At 39.7% G+C, this 14,501-nt stretch overlaps 1 protein-coding gene across 2 annotated transcripts in view; it reads left to right on the forward strand.

The window, feature by feature from the left end:
- SASS6 (SAS-6 centriolar assembly protein) overlaps window positions 1–14,501 on the forward strand; it is a 222,966-nt gene that overhangs the window by 43,176 nt on the left and 165,289 nt on the right. For both annotated transcript variants that reach the window (XM_086954522.1, XM_086954533.1), the window contains exons 2-4: window positions 3,631–3,691; window positions 8,595–8,674; window positions 12,021–12,125. In XM_086954522.1, coding sequence (XP_086810648.1) covers window positions 3,631–3,691; window positions 8,595–8,674; window positions 12,021–12,125 — 246 coding nt within the window. The remainder of the gene's footprint in view (window positions 1–3,630; window positions 3,692–8,594; window positions 8,675–12,020; window positions 12,126–14,501) is intronic.

Consider the following 14,501-nt stretch of genomic DNA (forward strand, 5'->3'; position numbering starts at 1 on the left):
TGAAATTGGTAGTGGCACTCGAGGTACACCTCTGTGCGGTCGCCCCTCACAAGTGAGGGGGATGTTTCTGGTTTAGGGATCTTGACACCGGTTACGACCTTGCCGTTGGCCCTTAAACGTTAGGATGTACAATTTCATAATTTCAAGTTAAATGTTTTGTAGGATGTTAGTTCGGCTAGGAGAACCTTTGTATTAGAGAATATGTTAAGGTTAGCCAAACATCGCAATGTGGTAATGAAATTGTACATGATATGAAACTGTTATTTTAATGTTTGTTTCATATTTTAATAAATACGGCCGGGAGGGTCACTCCCTCCCGTCTTCCAAAAGTTCAGAACTGTTTCCGGTTTCCCATCCTTGGGGATTGTGTTGAGAGGGGGTGGCGGGTATCTCAGCCATATATTTAATTCGTATTCATGTAAAGTTGTTGTGTCATCACAAAATTACAAGATTTCAGCAACATTGTTTGTTTGTGGGTCCCAATGCATTTCGGGCTTAACAATGAGCCCTTCGTCAAGGGAATCTACAAGAGGATAATTGATATGTAAATATACATAGCAGCAGAAATATGTAGCACATCATACCTAGAGAACAAGAACTTGTGTTTTAAACAACACTGAGGTTGAGGAATTGTACCAGACAAACCAATAGTAAAAGACAATCTCCCAATGAGTGGATGATGTGTGTGAATCGAAAGACTACTGGATGCTGGACGGCGTGGTAGAGTGCATGCAAAGACATAGGACACAATGAAAAGTTAATAAAGAGTAGAAGGCGCTGGGTATGCAGCGCCTTCTACTCTTTATTAACTTTTCATTGTGTCCTATGTCTTTGCATGCACTCTACCACGCCGTCCAGCATCCAGTAGTCTTTCGATTCACACACATCATCCACTCATTGGGAGATTGTCTTTTACTATTGGTTTGTCTGGTACAATTCCTCAACCTCAGTGTTGTTTAAAACACAAGTTCTTGTTCTCTAGGTATGATGTGCTACATATTTCTGCCGCTATGTATATTTACATATCCATTATCCTCTTGTAGATTCCCCTGACGAAGGGCTCATTGTTAAGCCCGAAATGCATTGGGACGTGCAAACAAACAATGTTGCTGAAATCTTGTATTTTTGTGATGACACAACAACTTTACATGAATACGAATTAAATAATCATCGAGCAACAGTTCATCAAAGGCATCCATGAAGATTTATTGAATTGTCATTACTTTATGTTCAAAATGTTAAATTGGAGTTGGGGATTGGGGGGAGTTCTGGGGGGTTGGTGGGTGGCTGTGTGTTCTGAATATTTTGAAAAATTGCTGTATACGAGGGGTTCGATGCTATGCCATAAATGTGCCTTTTCATACTTGCTTTTGACAGTCTCCTCCTGATTGTGGAGGGCTGTGCCTGCACTTGTTTGACCCTCTAATAAAAATGGTTTTGAAAAAAAATGTTAAATTGGAACATTCTATGAATAATGCAGTAAAATTGTGTATATACTCACCATTTACACTCAATTGAGTGAATAGCGCAGTGCATTAGGCTCCTGAGAAATTCTCAGGAAATTCCTCACACTTTCAGACTAAAGGTTTAGCAGGACCTTCTACCTTTTGCACGCAACGAAAAGCTTCCTGACAACGAATCACATTTGTTTCACCAAATAACTTTATTTTCACTGAGTGCACCCGCTGCTGCGTAACCTCTCTGTTTTGCAGCAGGAGCATCTCAACCACCACCACCACCAGGACCACCACAACACCACTGTGGTGGAGATGAAGAAGAGGAGGAGGAGGAGCAGAGGCGGTTCCTGGCTGAAGATACTACCCCCTATAAGCCAAAGGAGCACATTGTCTGGGAGTTTTTTAAAATCCCAAAGGACCTCAAGAAAGTAAATGCGCCAAAGGTTACTTGTCTGATCTGTGGCACTGTACTTTCCAGGGGGAACCCTAACAAAAAGTACTCTTTTGGCAACAACACCATGATTCGCCACATGCAACGCCGGCACCCTAACAACTATGCTGCGGCAGAGGTCAGAGAACTGACCAGAAACCCTCCTCAATCTTCTCCCGGCACCTCCCAAAGTAAACAACCCACTCCATCGGGTCCAGAGACAAGGGAGATGGTCCCAAACATTAAAACCCAGTTTGGAGATTTCAAAATAGTTTGTAAATTTTGTGGAAGAACAATTTGCTATGGAGAGCAAAGTATTAAACTCATTAACCGTGCTGGAGACAACCACAAGTGCAAAAACAGACCTTCATTTTTTCCTGTTTTTTTTTTTGTTGCTCCAGTTGAGCCGTTTACAATTCCCTGTTTTTTGTTTGTCCCCATAAAAACTACAAAAAAATATATAAAATTGTTCATAAAGGCCAAAAAAAGTCAAATGTTCCAAAAAACAATAAAAAAAATATAAAACAACAAAAAAATAAAAAAACAGTTCTTTTTAGAACTTCCTCCAATTTATAAAAAAATGCTACATTTTTAAAAAATTTCATTCTTTTTTCCCCATGGTACGCTCCCCGGTACGCTCCGCGGTGCGCGTACCGGGCACTCCCCCCGCGCAAATCGTGCATGTGGCCCCCACATCAAAACTAAGGGGTCAGGGGGGGTCTACCCTGCCCCCTTTTGGTCATTTCCCCCTTTGTTTTTGCCACCTCTTGTGTCTCGATCCTACCGAGACCCAAGATGGCGGCCGCTCCGGACTGTTTGGAATGTTGACAGACACCCGAGAGCCAATCAGCTTTCCGCTCGCGAACTCGCGTAGCGCGCTGGAGCGCGCCCCGGTACGCGTACCGGGGCGCGCTTATAGATATGTATATTTTTTTGAATCTAAATTACTTAAAATCCACTGGAGCACATATCTTGCGACATAGCAAAGGCACATCGGGTTACCAGTCCCTACAATTTTGCCAAGTTTGGTGGAAATCCATTCAGCCGTTCGGGCTAAAAGAGAGTCCAACCGCCCTATGGAAATTAACATGGGGAAAACACGTTTTGGGACCCCCCTTTTATCTCGGCCCCCGCTTCACGAATCCCCCCCAAACTTTCAGGGAAGGAGCGGAGCGCAGCTAGGCAAATTTCAGGAAAATTACAGGCAGATCCCTCAATCGACGCCAAAGTTATTCCCAATAGAATGTTGCGGATTCCCTATAGAAAATAATCCTAACTATAACTACCTATATAACTACCTATATATGTATATGTACAGGACCCAGCCTAACTGAAGAAAACATGGAGGCTTTAGAATCCATTGTCAAGGAGAGAATGTAAAGTTGCTTACAGTTTGTGAAAGCTAAATGTTCTTACCCATTTTACCATTATGTATTTAAAGTGACTAGTATCAGTCTAAAGAACATGTACAGCATCCTTGTACGGGTTGTTGGGTGCTATGAAAGAATAGGAAAATTGGAAGTGTTATTGACTGGTCACAAGTTGATGTGATCAGCACATGATTGTGAAAGCATTGCCAGAGATGCGCTACCCCTTATTCATCATCTTGTTAATTTGTCCTAGCTGCTACTCCGCTCCTGTACTGCTTTACGAGTAATGTGGTCTGCTGTCCTGGTCTTAACTATCTTGTATTATTTAAATATCTGCACGATCTGGTGATTCACTGTAACAACTTTTTTGTAGGAGGGTCAACGTTAGAGTCTGTATTGAGCTCCAGTCCGCCTCCAGTCCTGTTCATAAAAAGGTTGGTCTTCTGGTTTTTTTCTTTTCTTTTTCCAGTTATGCTGACGAGTGATATTACGTATGCAGTATAGTGTGTTTAAATGCCATGTTATTCTAGAATTGTGTTAAAAAAATACAGTTTTTTGTTTCATGCAATGATAATTCTAGTTCACTGAATGAGGATTTATACAAGCCAAATGGATGATGCCAAATGCTGCTTACTGATAATAATACCTGTCAACTGAGCTCATCCTAGAGTTGTAGTTGCATTTGTACAGGTCTTGTTGACTTATTGTTAGACCTTTCATTGATACGCCAAGTCTTTATGAAGTGAACGACTCTTCCTAATTTTGAGCACTAAAACGTTTAGTTAGCAAACGGGTAATCAGTACTGCAGTTAAAAGGGCAGGACTAGTTTTAAAGGGCGGATCATAGTTTGCATTCCCATTAAATTCTCTATAAATGTAAATCGTGTTCTGGTAATTAAATATTTGTCACTAACAGGTGTCTTCACATTGCTGACTCGAAGCACCTTCTATCTTGTTATGGTAATAGTAGAGAAGCTATTAGCAATTTACCTTTTAATATACAGAAGCGCAGCATACTCCTATAGGGCTCAATGATCATATATTGTATTGAACTGTAAAAGCAAAGCATGATTTACGTTTGCATCATTTCAATTCCTTAAATTAACATTTTCAGAGAAGCACTTGCAGGCAGTTAGAATTCATTAATTTTAGCGTAGAGAATCTATTCTTCTTTGCTGCAGCTGTTTGCTGGCTTAGCGCTCTAACTTTTTCTTTATTACTTCCAGTTTCAGGCTAATTAGCGATTGTTGTAAACACAGCCCTTCTTTTTTTTTTTTTACCTTGTATCTGTGCTACAAATTTCGACATATGTGCATCAGATTTGACTAAGCAGCTTTTAATCAGAATTTTAGAAGAAAAGTACAATTCGATTGCCAGTACAAACAAAACATTATGCATTTAGTTGAATATAAAAGTTTTTTCTGCCGCCCCCTATTTTTTTAAAATTCCAATTATGTTTTCAACAGTTGGCTCACTTGGAACCCAAAGCTGTAATTTATTTTGCTTGACTAGATAGGATATGTTATTTCTAAACAAATCCTCAACATGTCCATAATTGTCTTTTTGGGTTTTATCTCTTTCATTCGAATATAGTATAATTTTGTCTGGTTGTATGAATGATAGTAGTGCAGCATGATTTTTATTTTTATATTAGGCTGACTGGTCCTGCTCGCTTTTAGACTTTTTCCACCTTGAACGTTCTGCTAACACCGGGACTCCTCTCCGGAGGCAGCTGCATGCTCTAGAAATGCTGTGAATTTATTTGTGAGCCATAGTAACCTGACCTGATACACACTCTAGTGGCCCGCTCCTTCGCATTGTTTTTTCCATCCACTCTGTATATACCTACTTGTCTAGCCTCCAAACCTATTTAAGCAATTTTGCTATCAACTAATGAATTAATCATTCTTAGAGGCCCACCTCACAATTAGATTTTGATCATAAGACAAAATTGCATAACTTTCACACTGTGGAAGAGAGTGGATTGCCACTGTATATTTGGTCTTTGTAGTACATCATTGGAAACGAGTCATACCTGGTCATATAGTTGGCTGCCACATAGTTTTCCTGTTGCGTGCATGGGCTGCTGATGGGACTTCCTGATCAGTTTAGGATTCAACTCATCCAGAGTGTTTGGAGCACCCTGTAATGGTTTGCTGCTTCTGCTTAGCGTCTGACCCCATAGCCTGCGAGTTTAGGCAAGGAGGCATCAGGCAAAAGTGGTGCACCTAGAAGCTCAACAAGGCTCATTCTGTTTGCTCAGGGCCCAAACCATGTCCATCATGTTTGAACCATTTCTAGCCACATTCTGCACATTTATAGTGATGGCTGCCTTTTCAATCTAGGCTTTGGTCCATCAAATTTTAAACAAAACCCTTACAAGGCCTCTTGTGCCTTATCACTGCACAGGTTCTTACTGTTCTTTTGCCCATTGGCAACTAAAATGTTTCTGGCTGTACGGCCTTTGCAGTCTCGTCCATTAAGACTTGAAATGGTCCAAGGACTCCTACACTTTGACTGATTTAACGATCACTTCTCCCCCAGGCTGCTGCAGTCTAGAAATAGTAATCTTATGGGAAGGAAGCATGAAAGACAAATGAAATGTAGAAAGTGAAAGTCTTCCCCATGGAGTGTGAATGTTTGGAATTCATTCCCTTCTATGAAGACATATTGAATTATCTATAGATATTACCTCATAGGAAGAGAATGTGCCATCCCACTACTTAATGATATTGTGGGCTATACACCGTTTTGTAAAGGCTACAATTGGTAATAGACCATATTAAGGTCTCTGAACAATTGTAGATGCTTACTGCTAGTATTAAGGAGGAAATATGTAGCACCTATTGAAAAATAGTGCACTCACCGTATATCTGTGGTGAGTAAATTTACATACATAGACCCTGCCTTAAATCAACAGATTTTCCCAAACCTGGTGACTAGCATACACAAACTGACAGAGTATACATTCACACTACCTTCTGTAAATAATGCCCAAGCACATACAACCTACATTGATGGGAAAAGCTAGGATCAATTAAATATACCTATTTTGTCCCCCAACCAGACCATGACAATCCCTTTATAAAGTAGTCCAATCATTAAGAGGATCATTCCACTTTCATTTTAGTTGTACAGCATTTCAGACCTCACACTCTCTTGTCTCTGTTACAGTGGACATCTTGTGGAATGTTAACAAACTTTGCTTCCTCAATAAAGCATGACATTTGTCAATAGAGTGTGGTTCATATTTATATCCATAACGTTCTTTTGCTTATGCACCAGTCCAATTTGACCCAGATGTGCTCTGACAAGACTTTGCTTTTTACTTAACCGATCAAGCATTTTGTGTCCCCTAGTTGCAGAAGAATGGTAATGATACCCTCACAATAGTCTATTCCCTGCTCTACCAATTTGACAAATCACGGCATGCCTCATAAATGGAAACTAAAATCTTATGTTTTCTGCTGACATTGCAGTACTCTGTGTCTTGCTCAGAATAAAGTCATCACCTGATAAATTGATGGGGATTTGTGCGATATGGACAATGATAAGACTCTGATCGATTTCCGCAGATTAGAGAGGGTAGCCTTCCAATGATTCATACCTTCTATTTCATTCAGGACTGCAAGCTTATTCTAAGAGGGATTACCAGTCTGCTTCTTTTTACCTCCTGCCATAGGTCTATGCTGTTGTTCCCAACATTCTACAAGGTCCTTTTCTCCTATTTTCCATATCAGAAACAAGGGAAGGTGCCACCCTTAGATTTATTTTAAAAACTGATTGCCTGGTTCCTAGGGATAAAGCATTTTCCCCTATGAAAGGGACTCCTTTCATGGTAGAATTGTAAAAGTCATTCAGAAAATGTCTGCTAGATAACTGTGCAGTAAAGTACCTTTGATTGCCTTACTGGACATTGGAGAAAAAGATTAAATCATTTTGCACTTGCGTGCCCCAATACTGGTGACGTGTTTACTTTGTTGAGGGCTCTTAAATAAATAGAAACATTAAACACTTCCTTCTCCCAAGTCGGAGTAATCCCTACCCAACCACCATTGTATTTTAAAATGACTTTGTTTCCCAGTCACACTCTGGTGTGACGGTCTATATTCTTTGTAGCTGAACACTTTTAAAGTCAAGAAAGCTTTCTGTAATCTAGGTTAGATGTGATCTAAATTTGTGCAGATCATCTTCAATGATCTTATTAAGGATCATCTGCACTTCTGTGACCAAGGAGTAATGGCAGGCTTCCAAGCATGTGTATTCAAATTGGACAAGAACTGTTTGACAACTTGCTTTAAAATAAAATGCCCTCCATACAGTTCCTCAATGTTGGCACACATGTAATAAAGTAAAAGTAACATTGATAGATATTTAGAGATCATGATATTATCCCAGACCAAACACGAGCTCATCACCCAATACAAATGATATGTATGACCATGCATAGAGTGGAAAGAAAGCCCTGTCAGTTTAACTCTGCATTGAAATTGGATTTCAAAATAGCAGAAGTCACTTCCATCACACTCTTAAAATACCTCTTTACAAGAAGGAATAAAATTATACATTTTTTGCTTCACAAACAAGGGATCTCCTTCAAGACAAAACTAGCTTGAAACCAAATTTGGTAGCTTAACTCAAGGCTTTAAAACCTCTTTCCATTTACTCATCAAACCTTGCTGCAACCTTCATTCATTTTGACCTCCCTCTTGCGGTTGTTTCTTCTGGGGGTCAGCGAAACATTCTCAGTTCTTATTTTTTCTTTTCTTACTTAGAACATTTTGAGGTTACCTATTTGGAATTTGGTATGGCACAGGTTCAAATCTTGCTAGTGGCAACACAAGCCAGTCATCTTTCTACTGTCAAATAAGTACTAGTAAATTCAGTAAAAGTAACTTCTGCTATTTTATATAACGGAAAAATGGTACATATGTATTATATAAAATACACATCATAAATTCATAGAAACAAAAAAGGATCCTTTTGCTTCTCTTAGATTAGATGGAGAGTGTTATGTTTCACTGCACCATCTTCAATATATCCTACAGTGTAGTCACGCCTCGAAGGTCTTTTTGTAATCTCTCTAATAGCTGCTTTGCCCTAACAGATCTGTTTTTCGTGAGTGGTTATGGAGATGGAACTAACTTAATGATGATCAGAAGCTACTCACTTTAAAAACAGTTGGACTCTATCATTCCAGCCTGTGGCCACCTCTAGTTCAAACTTCAGTACTAAGCTCAGCAGTACGTTTGGTGTGCTTCTAAATTTAACCTTGTCGTTTTAGATTTACATTTGCAAATAGTGTCCTAATTTAGCATTTTTAATTCATTTTTTTAGGATCTGATTGTACGGTTGACTGATGACACTGATCCATTTTTTCTGTTTAATCTGGTTATTTCTGAAGAAGAGTTTCAGAGGTGAGTCATATGGCAATTTTATGAGTTACTAATGTGCAATGCAAAGTTTTTTTTTATGTGATGTGAAAACATTAAATGCTTGTGCTAAAACACTTACACAGTAAGTAAGTGTTCATGGGAGAATTACTGCTATTGCTACATAGCTGTCAGTAATATCACACAAGGAAGACCTCCTCATATGTTTCACCTAACTAAGAAATTATTTTTCGTTCTGCCAAACAAATTGTTTTTGTGTTGCTGCCATATCAATGTTAGTTTCCAGAAAGCTGTTTTAACTTTAATTGTCCCTCGAATTCTTGGTCCTATTGCTTTAGCAAAGAGATGGATTGAGATTTGCTGTTTAGGTTTTGAGTGACTTATTTTCATTGTAAGTTCAAACGTCCTTTTATAGAAAATACAAAAAAGTTCTTAAACTGAAGAGTTACTGTGAGGAATAGCTGTTTTTATCAGATCAAACTTATTTTGGACCAAAATGTTATGGGAAAATAATTATTTTCTCTGTTGTCATCCTAACCACCACCCCACCCCACCAGTCTACCAAAAATCTAAGATCCAACTCTCTCGCCCTTGCCAGCATCCCAAGAATAAAAAAGGCAAGATCCGGCGGCCGCTTGTTTGCCTACAAAGCGCCTAAACTCTGGAACGCCCTCCCAGTAGCCATGAGGAGAGAACACAACCTCCTCTCATTCCGGAAACAGTTAAAAACCTGGCTCTTCCCCTAAACACCCCTTCCTCCTCACCGCCACTCCTGCCCCTCAGGAAAATAAGGTCTGGTTAGCGCTGGGATGCCCAAGGGTAGCTATACACCCTATAAATCCTAATCCATATCCAAATCCAATCCTAAGAGAACACCACAAAATAAAGAGATCTTCACAAGGTGCAGATCCTGGGAAAGGAGCACCAGTTAAATATATTTCCTCTAGTCTGCTATACCTGGTAGTGTTTGTAGTACCAATTGAAGGGATGTGAGTATCTTGTATCCTAGTCAAATCAGACCACTGGCTATAAACTTTAAATCTTCCTCAACATGAAAATGTTTGTTGTTCATTTGGTAATTGTTGATTGTAGTTTTGTTCTTGGTTAGAATTGAAAGCCTAATGTGCATACACTTCATACACTTGGTATAGCGAATACGTACACAGAGGGTGAGCCATACCAGAAGTTATTCATATAAATGTACATGCATGAATCTTTACATCTAAGAATCTGAATTGGAATCAGTTACATTGTCTGGTTCATCTAAAAATGTGGTGTGCTTCGGCCTCCTTTGAATCATGTTGAACACCATCTAAAAGAAAATGTATAGTTTTTTTTATGCAAGTGCTGCAAAAGTAATTGAATAGTGTTTACTGGTGCTGTCCTGAAAACAACTGTGGAAATAACTTTCGCCACTAATAAGAATACAAGTATCGTAGGATTCTTTTGGGATTTCCAAGCTTAAAACAATATGTCACAGTGTATCTTAAATTCCTGTTAAAAGGATTCTTTGGGCAAACCTTGCAGCTGAATCTCTTGACATAGCAGGCATCACAGGACATGGCCACTTTCTCTTCATGGCAAGTAATTATTTGACTAGTCCACCTCAGAATGCAGAGTCTGTGAAAAAGTGGATCTGTAAGGGATAAGTGGTAAACTCCACTAACATTCCAGAAATCCTTTGGTGCTCATATTGACTGTGATTTTAATAATCCTTGATCCCAAAGTCAGGAGGAAATCGAAATTGTGGTAAGACTGGTTAGTGATGCCAAATCATGGTTTATCATGAACAATAAGAGGATACAATTACTTACTTACTTTAGTTTCTTCTGCAATGGACTTTGGTACTTATTTCAGCAGGAGTTTGTGTCCTATATGATATGTTTGTCTCAGCTCGCTGCTCTTGATTATAGGCATCGAAGGGGTAGGCATATCAGCAAGGCTATCTGTAGTTGATGAGAGCAACATATGTGTGCTCTTATTGCATAACTCTTTTGGTACACCAGATTTTTCACATGCTGAAAAAATGAAATTACCTAAAATAACCTTTTTGGTATGAATATTATAGCATATTGGTGACTATATACATGTAATATTTCCTGGAAGCTGACCAACGTCTCGGGGACCTCCCCTTCCTCCCTTCTTAAGGGGAAGTGGCCGCTTATGAGCAACACATCATGGGTGTCCTAAAAGTAATCTCTGTTCCTGGTAGACTGCAATAAGGACAGCAAAATCATCCGTTTCAAAATGTTTCTCTTTGGACTGGTTGCTGATGACCTTTTTTTGTGTGATATTGTGCTACGGTTCAGGTGCGAAACACGATTAATCTTGATAGAATAAAAACAAAGCGAACATTCCGCATTGGCCAATGAGTGGCTTTTCTATTGAAATGTTGAACCCATAGCAAAATTAGCATTAGTGTACAAAGTAGTGGCACAAGGGACTGCTGCAAGACAAGTGAAGTTCTAACAAAAACATTCTTAAAGGTTGTGTACAGTTTTCAAATACCCACCCTTTTACTTCAGGACATAGATTACATTTTGTTTTAATTCAATAGCCTATTCCAGTAATTCAAACGGTGTATCAGCTAAATGCATTTCACAAGGAATGTTGCAGCACAGTCTTAGGAGCAACGTAGTGCTAGACATCTAATGGTATCTAAGAATGTATCGAACTGACCCCTCATTCCTCATGAGGTATAACCTAAATTTAGGTTTAATATTTGGCATTGTATTATATTATTTATCTATGAGTTTCTTAAACCTTATCTCTGATTTTTTGCTGTAAATTATGTGACAGACACATGTACAATGTGAGAGCGGTCATTTCCTTGCTACATTTGAGATCGGTCTTTGTGCTAAGAATAGTGCACAAGTTTTTGGTACATCCAAAAATGTACAGCTAATGAGTACTATCACCGGAGACTGCCTTACTACACCCTCCAGCTTTCAAGGCAATTTTTGCCAGGTCCTGTTTCCATGAAATTCACTTTGCTTCATAAAACTTAAAATCAGCATTTGTAAGAACTTGCTTGTAGTTGCAGGATCATCATGACAGAACGGTTTTTCCCTTGGTCTTTTTTTATTTCTGATTGTATTGTAAAAGTAATGCTCCTAAGTTACAATTGTGTGCCTCTTTGGTTTGACAAAATACATCTTTTGGTAGGGGGAATGCATTGAAGTTTTAGTGTGTGTGATGGTGTGAGAATCATGATGTAATACTGGGCTGTTCAGTGTCCTTGACATAAAAATGTGTTACGTTCCCATAAATTCTGGATGTATGCTTTTAGTGACATTGAAATTGACAGATATGACTTGATGTCCCTTAGCGACTTGTGCTAATCCTCTTTTTACCTCCTGTTTTGATGAAGTCTGAAATGCCAGCAGAGTCTTCTGGTAGATTTTTCTGCCTTCCCACAAAGATTTATTGATCTGCTTCAACAGTGTATTCAAGAACAAAACAAAGAAATTCCAAGGTAGGGAATCGATATTATTTAAGAAAATGTTCCTCAAAACTATCCTGCTACGTTATGTTCATTACATTATCATACACAATATTTCTGTCCATTTGCAAGCCATTTAATACCGCAAATTTCTTAATTTTCATACCTGCTCTGCAAGAGCGTCCTTTGCTGCTAACCTACTAAGTTGACCAGGGTTTTTTGAAATGAGGAAATAACATTATTTTTTTAAGTGATATATATTGTTTTACAAACCATTTTACAGACCAGACAAAACTGTAGATCTCTTATGCACCTAGTAACACAAAAAATACAGAAAATGGTACCATCGACTGCTATATTGGCAGTGGATACATACATTTGTCAAGGTATTTTACTGCACTGTAAGACTGGGTGGAAAAATAAACTAGCGTTTCTCTAGTAACATTAGGCAGAGGTAATCATCCACTAAAAGAATTCGTCTTGGGCCAGTTCTTATTAGATCGTTAATTTGAATTAAATTACAGTGATGCCTGGCAGATATCTGAGGGTGAAGAAAGTTTTTTTAAAACAACAATAGAAAGTAGGATATAAAATGCATAATACCCTATTTGACAATCTTATCAAAGCCAATGTTGATCCTATTGTTAATTCAAGTGGTATTGGCCATTGTTTGGTTCTTAATCCAATACTGTTAACTGAACAGCACCCCATTTACTTGTAACGTGCTTGATTACTTTTAGAAGGTGTAGCATTACATATTACTAAACCTTGAAAGGGTGATAAAAGCAGTATTAGTGTAGGGAATTGTGAGAGCAGCAAGGCACGATTAGCTTACAAAAAAGTTGCAAAAATAAACAAGTTTTCAGGTTCCTTCAGAATTAGGCCAGGTCATCAATGTATTGTAGACTTCGAGGCAGAGAACCCTTTGCCTTCTATGGCAGTCTTAAAGTAAGAAAGGAAGCTCAAGCAAGGTCCTTTTTAGATTTGCAGTCTGAACAGGTGAAAGGAGTTCTTCTATTTAATTGCCATTATTTAGCAGCCCTTTGTGAGTGAGGACTAGCATTTTAAATCTGCATCCATTTTCGCATTATGGTCCATAAAGTAATTTGAGGATAACTCCAGTCTGGTTATCCTGTTAAGCCTCTACAATTTTTTGTGGCGAGTTATGTACATCATCTTTTATGGCTGTCTGTGTGGTGTGCCTGTTAGAACTGGCTATTTCTGGTTGGCTAAGGCTTACACCAAAGTCAGGCAGAAACCACCATTCTAGTCAGGGCAAGGGAGTCGCACACCAATATAACCCCTGCTCACCCCGTTGGTAGCTTGGCACGAGCAGACAGGCAATGTGTAAAGCATTTGCACAACCACACAACAGCAACAACATCCTAGGCACACCACACAAGGAACTCCACACAAGGTTATATAAAAATAACTTTTGTATTGTCAAAACACATCAGATAGGAATCACACAATATACATTGTGCCAACTGGCACGGGCAATATTCACAAGGGATTATTTACAGGACAGGGCCACTGTCAGAATCAACACTTAGCAGAAATAGCACTTCTAGAACATAGAATAAGTGTAACACAAAATAACAAGTTCGAGGCATGTGGGCTGCTGAATTCATATCTGTGCATAGTCCGCCACCTAGTGTTGGGTCCGGATGATTGCACATTGTTGTCCTGGAAGAGTCTTCGAAGTATCACGAGATAGGTGGCTCCTCCCCTGGACTACAGTGCGCATGGGCATCGCCTCCATCCCCAGATTGTTTTTTTCCGCCATCGGGTTCGGATGTGTTTTCGGTTCCCTCTATCGGAACCGATAGTTGTTCGACTTTTACTCGAGACCAAAAGGTCTTTAGGCTGGGCGTCGGTATAGTTGCGTTCGGGTTTCTTACTGACTCTCAGCTCCGATCTCCTACTACCCTTCCACGTGCTTTCGACGCGGACGGGCCTACACTACACCCTTTGCTATGGAGCGGACTCCATTCAAGAAGTGTCCGCTGTGTCACTCCAAATACTCGCACCTCGACGTGCACCCCGTGTGCAATACATGCTTGTCACCGGATCACCGTGAAGACACCTGCATGGCGTGTTCCAAATTTAGGAGTAAGAAAACTCTGAAGATTCGCCGGGCTAATCGGCTCCAGGCTCAATTGTCGGCTTCGGCGCCCCGCTTGATGACATCTTTCAGGAATCTGTCGAGGAAGCAGACGACGTACAAGGATCGGACTCTGGCCCCGCGTCTGAGGAAGAGACCTATGACGCGGATGAGGAGGCCTACGACGAAGTCTCCGGTGAGGTAGGGGACGACGAACTGATTTGTGCCACGATGGGTGATAGCTCAGAGGAAGAGCATCCCCAACCAGACTCCGGGGTTACTCCCCGTCATACGGCCCAGGTCGA

This window comes from Lissotriton vulgaris, chromosome 1_1 (assembly GCF_964263255.1).
Source record: "Lissotriton vulgaris chromosome 1_1, aLisVul1.2, whole genome shotgun sequence".
NCBI classification, from domain to species: Eukaryota; Metazoa; Chordata; class Amphibia; order Caudata; family Salamandridae; genus Lissotriton; species Lissotriton vulgaris.